The sequence below is a fragment of the Penaeus chinensis genome, chromosome 2 (genome assembly GCF_019202785.1).
Source record: "Penaeus chinensis breed Huanghai No. 1 chromosome 2, ASM1920278v2, whole genome shotgun sequence".
Classification (NCBI taxonomy): Eukaryota; Metazoa; Arthropoda; class Malacostraca; order Decapoda; family Penaeidae; genus Penaeus; species Penaeus chinensis.
Genome location: NC_061820.1, coordinates 17,856,039 through 17,866,038, shown reverse-complemented (window position 1 = coordinate 17,866,038; position 10,000 = coordinate 17,856,039). Strand labels below are relative to the sequence as shown.

The 10,000-nt window shown below is 45.4% G+C and overlaps 1 protein-coding gene across 1 annotated transcript in view; it reads right to left on the bottom strand.

Moving 5' to 3' along the window:
- LOC125034278 overlaps positions 1-10,000 on the bottom strand; it is a 52,824-nt gene that overhangs the window by 22,938 nt on the left and 19,886 nt on the right. Inside the window, exon 6 of the mRNA XM_047626035.1 lies at positions 2,058-2,144. Coding sequence (XP_047481991.1) covers positions 2,058-2,144 — 87 coding nt within the window. The remainder of the gene's footprint in view (positions 1-2,057; positions 2,145-10,000) is intronic.

Genomic DNA, 10,000 nt, shown 5'->3' with positions numbered 1-10,000 from the left:
GAGAGACGGGAGGGAGGGAGACAGAGAGACGGGAGGGAGGGAGACAGAGAGACGGGAGGGAGGGAGACAGAGAGACGGGAGGGAGGGAGACAGAGAGACGGGAGGGAGGGAGACAGAGAGACGGGAGGGAGGGAGACAGAGAGACGGGAGGGAGGGAGACAGAGAGACGGGAGGGAGGGAGACAGAGAGACGGGAGGGAGGGAGACAGAGAGACGGGAGGGAGGGAGACAGAGAGACGGGAGGGAGGGAGACAGAGAGACGGGAGGGAGGGAGACAGAGAGACGGGAGGGAGGGAGAGACAGAGAGACGGGAGGGAGGGAGACAGAGAGACGGGAGGGAGGGAGACAGAGAGACGGGAGGGAGGGAGACAGAGAGACGGGAGGGAGGGAGACAGAGAGACGGGAGGGAGGGAGACAGAGAGACGGGAGGGAGGGAGACAGAGAGACGGGAGGGAGGGAGACAGAGAGACGGGAGGGAGGGAGACAGAGAGACGGGAGGGAGGGAGACAGAGAGACGGGAGGGAGGGAGACAGAGAGACGGGAGGGAGGGAGACAGAGAGACGGGAGGGAGGGAGACAGAGAGACGGGAGGGAGGGAGACAGAGAGACGGGAGGGAGGGAGACAGAGAGACGGGAGGGAGGGAGACAGAGAGACGGGAGGGAGGGAGACAGAGACGGGAGGGAGGGAGACAGAGAGACGGGAGGGAGGGAGACAGAGAGACGGGAGGGAGGGAGACAGAGAGACGGGAGGGAGGGAGACAGAGAGACGGGAGGGAGGGAGACAGAGAGACGGGAGGGAGGGAGACAGAGAGACGGGAGGGAGGGAGACAGAGAGACGGGAGGGAGGGAGACAGAGAGACGGGAGGGAGGGAGACAGAGAGACGGGAGGGAGGGAGACAGAGAGACGGGAGGGAGGGAGACAGAGAGACGGGAGGGAGGGAGACAGAGAGACGGGAGGGAGGGAGACAGAGAGACGGGAGGGAGGGAGACAGAGAGACGGGAGGGAGGGAGACAGAGAGACGGGAGGGAGGGAGACAGAGAGACGGGAGGGAGGGAGACAGAGAGACGGGAGGGAGGGAGACAGAGAGACGGGAGGGAGGGAGACAGAGAGACGGGAGGGAGGGAGACAGAGAGACGGGAGGGAGGGAGACAGAGAGACGGGAGGGAGGGAGACAGAGAGACGGGAGGGAGGGAGACAGAGAGACGGGAGGGAGGGAGACAGAGAGACGGGAGGGAGGGAGACAGAGAGACGGGAGGGAGGGAGACAGAGAGACGGGAGGGAGGGAGACAGAGAGACGGGAGGGAGGGAGACAGAGAGACGGGAGGGAGGGAGACAGAGACGGGAGGGAGGGAGACAGAGAGACGGGAGGGAGGGAGACAGAGAGACGGGAGGGAGGGAGACAGAGAGACGGGAGGGAGGGAGACAGAGAGACGGGAGGGAGGGAGACAGAGAGACGGGAGGGAGGGAGACAGAGAGACGGGAGGGAGGGAGACAGAGAGACGGGAGGGAGGGAGACAGAGAGACGGGAGGGAGGGAGACAGAGAGACGGGAGGGAGGGAGACAGAGACGGGAGGGAGGGAGACAGAGACGGGAGGGAGGGAGACAGAGACGGGAGGGAGGGAGACAGAGAGACGGGAGGGAGGGAGACAGAGAGACGGGAGGGAGGGAGACAGAGAGACGGGAGGGAGGGAGACAGAGACGGGAGGGAGGGAGACAGAGACGGGAGGGAGGGAGACAGAGACGGGAGGGAGGGAGACAGAGACGGGAGGGAGGGAGACAGAGACGGGAGGGAGGGAGACAGAGACGGGAGGGAGGGAGACAGAGACGGGAGGGAGGGAGACAGAGACGGGAGGGAGGGAGACAGAGACGGGAGGGAGGGAGGGAGGGAGAAAGGTATGGATAAAATTCGAGGATTATCGTCCCTCGGTTTGTTTGACATGAAAGTGGATGCATAAAAAATAAATGCATAAAAAATAAACTTAAGATTGCATAATGGATGCTAGGAATTATAAATATATGGCGTCCTGCGTGAACGGTTAACAGGCAGCTGTTCCTTACTTCCACATCCGCGCTCATCAGCAAAGTCCAGGCAGTCGAATTCCTCATCGCAGCGGTATTTGGCATCCGAGGGGAAAGGGCAGGCCTCTGGGAGGGTGACAGGATTTCAGTTCAAATTTACGAGTTACGAGTTACTAAATGAGGGGGGGTTGTACCCCCACCCACTTCATTGACACCAACTTACAGAAAACATTAAGAACTCTGGCTATATGAGGGTGTTGTGGTCTAAGCGGTGATGTGCAGCGAATATTTTCATAATTTCACGATATATATGAAACTGCAACAGCTGTACTTGTGTTGTTTCTTGTGCTCTATATGATGGCGGTGGCCATCTCCCTTATCTCTGCGTTCTCGCTAACATTAACCGATAATCTTTTTCACAGCCGTTTAGTAATATAATTACCTGACAGATCGCTGGAATGACTTATGCGGTCAGAGTTTATTATCGTAAGTAAACACAGTGAAGGACTTGGAAAAAGATGGGTGGATCTTCTCTATCAAGTATCTATCAAGTATCTTTTGCCATAGACGGAAAGTTTTCTTTAACGTTAAGATAACCATTCCATATCCTTTCTTAACTTCTGGTTGCCACCCACTAAAAACACTCTTATAAGCGTCATTGAAATAAAACCAGTTCTCTGCTCAAACCAACGAATACTAACCTACTGCACGCGCACAGAAGCAGCTGATGTTTTTGGCCTTATTTTTGATAATTTTATGCTTCTGTAATGGATACAAGAGGACGACCTGTTCGTATTGCCTTACCCTTTGCTATTAATCGCCTGCATTTGTTACCCCCTTCCCCCCCCACACACGTATGTTTATACAGAATAACTGACTTTTTTCATTCCTGTAATGATTTATCGAAGTTTCGGTATTGTTTCAGTTTCCCCACACACATGTAATACAATATAAAAAATTGTCTATAATGAACAGAATGACCCAAAAAGATTAATTTTACCGACGCACAAATAGTGAAATGGACATCGCCACCAACGCAGGTACAGCTGCTGCGGCTTCATATTTACCGCGAAATTACGAAAATATTCGACGCACAAGATACAAAAGATTTAACTGACCGGTTTCCATTATACCTTCAGAAATGCATGGATTTCTGGGCAAGATATAATCAAAACCGGACAAATACCTCTTTTATTGTAGATATTAATTCAGGAAAGGTTGAGCTTGGATTTTTGAGTTCGCACGGTACCCTGGTTTTGGAACTTAATTTTACATTTATGACAATTGGGACTTCTCGGACAATACTTATCAGATTTATTCTCATGTGATGAGAGCGACTGATGTTTTGCGTCGCATTCACAGTCCACAATCATGGTGTGATAAGTCCAAATAGCAGGGGAAGGCATGAAGTATATTGGGAAATCTTGGGGGGGGGGGGGGGCGACTGAATTAAGAATATAGAACAAGAAAGTGTGGGTAATGCTGGTTTTACGCAAAGTTACGTGAATATATTTACAATAGCAAATAATGTAAATGAAAGGGAAAATTTTCCGTATGACAATCAGATTACAAGGAAAAAAAAAAAAAAAAAAGCTTTCATATATGGCAAAAGAATCTGAAATACAGGAGATACACGACAGAAGAAAAATGATCGACCTATCCACTGGGTCCACTTGGGAAAGATTAAAACAAATGTGACCTTGTAGCTCATTACTGCAATCTGTCAAGTAGTTCATGTATTACAACGCACTTGTGAAAATGATGTTGTAATTATCAACATCTGTTCTTCCTAAGTCACGTATTTCATGCATTTTCACTTTACATCTTAAATATGTTTTGATAATTATTTAACAATATTCTCTACAATAACCTGCGCATGCGCGTTTTCGCAACCGGGAGATATGACAGGCCGTGACGCCATTCCGTGACAAACACCGTGAGAAAGGTTTCGTTTTAAGTATTGCGTCGATTCCGATTTCAAACAATATAGTGGCTAAGCGGAATTAAGACTTTAGTAGCCTATCTATCACAGCTTGATATCTGAGCCTATCAAGTGCCTAAAATGCCGAAGCAATTAGAAACCAAGCAATTCAGGTAACAGACAAAAATGAAAAAAAGTTTCGTGTTTCGCAATATAAAAGGTATTAGGTTTAACACTGGGTTCCAGGTGGCAGAGCCCCTTGTTTTAAAAAGGATCCGGAATCGACGCAACACTTGTACGTAGGTCAGAAATGTTTCGTTTTGTCAGGGTAAACCACATACCTTATTATAACGAAAACTTTTCCTCGCTTCCGTCTGAACTGCTTGGTTTCTCAATTATTTCGGCAATTGGGGCACTTGATGGGCTCATAAGCTGTGATCGATATTTTAAAAATAGCCATTCGACATCCTTTCCTACTTTGTAAACAAAACAATGGTGCCGTTTTATTGTTAACTTTATTGTAACATCTTATTTTCGTAGTATATAAAAAGGTAGCATAAACTTACATGGAGAATGTTTCTGCCTAAAAGAACATGAGATTACAAGAGTAATACCATCATAATATCAAGTATTTACAGTAACTAATCAATTTCTTACACTGCGCAAATCGGTATGCAAGGCCCATATCACGGGGAAGAGGGAACTGAAGAATTGCGCAGTAACAAGCGCAAAACGATATGCGCAAAAAATCCATTTTCAGGAAAGGCGAGCCACGTTTCGAGCAATGCATTTATAATATACCGTTTTGTCGCACGTAAGAGTAAACATGCGAACCCATGAATGACAACACCGATTCATACTCAAATCCATGGGTACAAGTAACGTGTAAACACTTAGCTCAGCTGAACATACCCATAACTAAGACCCTACATGGACGTTCTGTATCACCGTGAAAAATGTCGGACCTAAGTGTATATTATACGACTTCCCCAAAAAAAGACTGTCCCCCCCTGCTATAATTAAGCAGTATGCCTTGCAATTATAAATGAGCATCTAGAAACTCTTTCCAATGAATATGAATGCTACACTGACGGATCCTTGCAGTCCGGGAGCAGAGCAGGATGCACTTTTGTTGTATATAAAAACTATTTTGCAGCACAAGGATTGTAGGAGGGTTCACGACTGGGCTAGCACTATGCAAACTGAGTTGGCAGGAATACTCATGGCCACCGAATTTCTATTGAATCAAGGCTAAGGGGTCAATTTCTGTGATTCACAGAGTGCTCTCCCGGCTCTGAACACTCATTGCAAAAGAACGAGGCCATAATATACAAACAAAGTGTGGATATAGATCTTGGGATACCTCTTTCTAGGATTTTATACATCATTAAAGCTTTCTTCAGAGAGGACTTGACTGAGTTTATTAATCCTCAACGCCCTGAAAGCTGTAGCATAAAGCACTATAACCGGTTTAGGCAAGATTCATTCATCTATGGTTTATATAAAACAAGAACAAGACAGTGTGATGATGTGACTGCAAGAATCAGGCTTGGATATAGATTGTATTGGCAGGTCAGTACAGTTTGTTATGTCGAAGAAACCAAGTGTAAACTGTGTAATGAAGTATTTAAGCGGACACTTGTACATTATATCTCAGAGTGTCATGTGTTACAGCCTTTCAGACCACCTAGCATGAGGTACCGAGAACTATGCAACCACTTCATATCATCTGATGTCTTGGAAGATATACTTATGTTGTATCCTAAATTTGGAATGTAGTATCACATAACACCATATCAAATACATTAATGCTTTTCCACGCCCAAGCTATATGCCGACATGGCAGATACTGACTGGATATAGGACTGCAATTGTTCCTTTCCTTAGACTGATAAAGTACTCATAACAGTGTTATAGGCTAAAATTCAAATGTGATACCACTATGTAATGTTATGACCATGCATTAAATGGTACCACAGTCTGCCCACGCCTATGCAGTTAACTAGAGGAATCAAACCAATCGTTCAGTGAAAATCTACGTGATTTCACATAATCCAGATCCCCTGTGGTAATCGTACAATGCGTCCTAACCAATAAACCAACCTAACCTTTACCCTGTTGGATTTATACATTAAAATCTATATCCCCTGGACCCCCGTGGTAAGACATACACCTAGCCAGGGGGCGTAGACCCCCATGACTTTAGGAAAAAACTATCTATATATTACCTAGCTAGCCCCCTGGACCCCCAGGGTAAAACCAAATACCTTTATTGAGGCTAATATCTAATATCTATTTGTTCTATATATCCACTATATGGCTTTAAAAATGACCCGGAATCGACGCAACACACGCAAAATGTAACACTTCTCACCGGTGTTTCAGAACTAATGGCGTCTGACGACATGTCAAATCGCCCAGTGGAAAAATGCGCATGCGCACAGGGTGATGGTGCAAAATAGTGTAAATTATTACCAAAGCACGTAAACGAAGTTTAATAAATGTAAAACAATTCATTAAATATATGAATTCGGTAAAACAGACTCTGGTAATTAGAAAATAATCGTTTTCACAAGCGCATAGTAATACATGGACTACTTCATAGATCGCAATAATGAGTTACGCGTCACATTTGTTTTGGTCCTGGCAAGGACTCAGAGCGGTGCCATGTCATTTCCCGGGAAATACGAGGTCGCTGCAGATTTAGCTGTATTGATTACTTCTCTATTTTTTATGCTCTACAAGATGGCAATGTCCATTTAGCTCTACCTCCGTGCATCGTTCTCGGTAACATTAACCATGATTTTTAAGAAATAAATAGGCCAGGTATTGTGGAATGTAATCACTTCTAATAACTGGCCGCTTGACCCACTCCTTTAGATCCCTCCACAAACTTTCAATGTTGTGTGTGTGTATTTGTGGGTCATGTGGGTCTACAAAGTTTTCAGAATGATTTATAACAGATGTTTATAACAATGATGTAGGTTACCGTAGGCAGCTCATCCATCATTGTATATCACACTGGTTTCATATATTTCTTAATTAGGGGTATAAGCGTGTCGGCAATGTTGTCAGTGCCAAGCAATGGCACAATGAATTTCTTTTTAATCACGCTCAATACTCTCAAAGACCCACACCTGGCTCAACTGTCTGCCGCTATTATATTTTCAACGCACGAGCAGCGTCTCTATCTCAACGATTACGCACCAATTTTCGGTTACTTTAGTACGAAAACTCATCCGATCTACGCTAGTTGCCTTAGAAATACTAATACATTTAATGGTTAATTTTCCGAATATGACAATCGGGTCTTCCCTTACAATATTTGTAACATCAGATTTGTCCTCGTGTGATGAGAACGAATCTGATGATAATCTCCGTCGGATTCTCCAGCCGACAATCTTGATGTGATTTGATAAGTCCCGATAGCAGGGGAGGGCATGAAGTAGATCAGGGAAATAACGGGGTAAAACAGGCTTAAATAAGCAAAATAGAGAAATTAAATGTGTAAAACAAGCACAAAAAACGCTTAAAATCTGCACATGAAACTCTACGGACATTGCCGCCATGTTTGAAAGCTAACGGACCGACGAGCCAATTTTCGAAACTATGGGAACCAAAGCAAAAACTCTACGGTATTTCACATGATCCAGATCCCCTGTGGTAATCGTACAATGCGTCCTAACCAATAAACCAACCTAACCTAACCCTGTGGGATTTATACACTACGTTCTATATATTCCCTAGCAAGGAGGCTTTGCCTCCTGGACCCCCGTGGTGATATGTACGCCTAGCCAGGGGTCTATGCCCCCTGGACCCCCTTAGTAGTAAATACGCCTAGCCCCAGGGTTAAACCACAAACCTTTATAAAGCGAAAGATCTAACTTTTCTGCGCTTCCGTCTGTCAGAATTGCTTGGTTTCTAATCACTTTTTTTCGGCACTTGTGGCACTTGTTGGGCTCAAATATCAGGCTCTGATTGAGAATAATGTCCATTTGTCCTGTATATCCACAATATGGCTTTAAAAATGACACGGAGTCGAGTTATACATTTCTCACCGGCGTTTCTCACTGAATGGCCGCCGGGACGACCTGTCAAATCTCCCGATGAACACACGCATGCGCACAAGGTTATTGTTCAGAATAGCGTAAATAATTACCAAAAGACGTAAACGAAGTATAATAAAACTAGAAGAATGCATTACATACATGAAATCGGGAAAACAGTGGTAAATGTTACCGAGAGCGACGCTTCCTCTCAGAGACTAAGTTCCAAAATCAGATTTTTTGTTTGTTTCCTCTACCCAACGATCTTGGGGGATGCGTGGGGAACCGGGGGTTGAAGGGGGGGGATAATGGATTGCACTGGATGTCAAAACGAACCTGAAGAAATCGAAAAAAGTGATTTATGAAACGTTAAAAAGTCGATTTTTCGAAAACCCGAGCCAAATTTCTGTCCCGAAAAGCACAAAAAAAACGAAGGAAATCGGCCAGTGAAACTCTACGGACGCCCCGCCATCTTTGGAAGTCTACGGATTAACGCGCCAACTTTCGAAAAACTCTACGGGAATCAAACCCAATGCTCGGTAAAAAACCTACGGGATTTCACATTATCCAGATCCCCTGTGGTAATCGTAAAATGCGTCCTAAACAATAAACCAACCTAACCTTAACCCTGTGGCTTTCATACACTATGATGTATATATTCCCTAGTCAGGGGGCTCTGCCCCCTGGACCCCCATAGTATTATATGTGCCTAGCCAGGGGGCTATGCCCCCTGGACCCCCTAGTAATATACAAACCTAACCTAGCCTAGCCTAACCTAGCCTAGCCTAGCCTAGCCTAACCCAGCCTAGCCTAGCCTAACCTAGCCTACCCTAACCGGTTAATTTTCCGAATATGACAATCGGGTCTTCCCTTACAATATTTATATCATCAGATTTGTCCTCGTGTGATGAGAACGAATCTGATGATAATCTCCGTCGGATTCTCCAGCCGACAATCTTGATGTGATTTGATAAGTCCCGATAGCAGGGGAGGGCATGAAGTAGATCAGGGAAATAACGGGGTAAAACAGGCTTAAATAAGCAAAATAGAGAACAGAAATGTGCAAAACAAGCACAAAAAACGCTTAAAATCGGCAAGTGAAACTCTACGGACATTGTCGCCACATTTGAAAGTCTACGGACCGGCGCGCCAATTTTCGAAAAACTCTACGGGAACCAAAGCAAAAAATCTACGGGATTTCATATGATCCAGATCCCCTGTGGTAATCGTATAATGCGTCCTAACCAATAAACCAACCTAACCTAACCCTGTGGGATTTATACACTACGATCTATATATTCCCTAGCAAGGAGGCTTTGCCTCCTGGACCCCCGTGGTGATATGTACGCCTAGCCAGGGGACTACGCCCCCTGGACCCCCCTAGTAGTATATACGCCTAGCCCCAGGGTTAAACCACAAACCTTTATAAAGCGAGAGATCGAACTTTTCTGCGCTTCCGTCTGTCAGAATTGCTTGGTTTCTAATCACTTTTTTCGGCATTTGTGGCACTTGTTGGGCTCAAATTTCAGGCTTTGATTGAGAATAATGTCCATTTGTCCTGTATATCCACCAAAAAACTTTAAAAATGACACGGAGTCGACGCAGCACTTAAAACGAAACATTTCTCACCGGTATTTTTCACTGAATGGCCGCCGGGACGACCTGTCAAATCTCCCGGTGAACACACGCATGCGCACAAGGTTATTGTTCAGAATAGTGTAAATAACTCCCAAAAGACGTAAACGAAGTATAATAAAACTAGAATAATGCATTACATAAATGAATTCGGGAAAACAGACGCTAGTAATGACAAAATAAGCCTTCTCACAAGCGCGTAGCAATACATGGACTACTTGATGGATCGCAGTAATGAGTTACGCGTCACATTTGTTATGATCCTCGCAAGGTAAACATGGAAGGGGACTTAGAAAATGAAGGGGCCATCTGTCTTCTCTGTCCTGTATCTCCCTTATTTTAGATATCCGAACCCATCACCATAGATGAAAAGTGTCTTA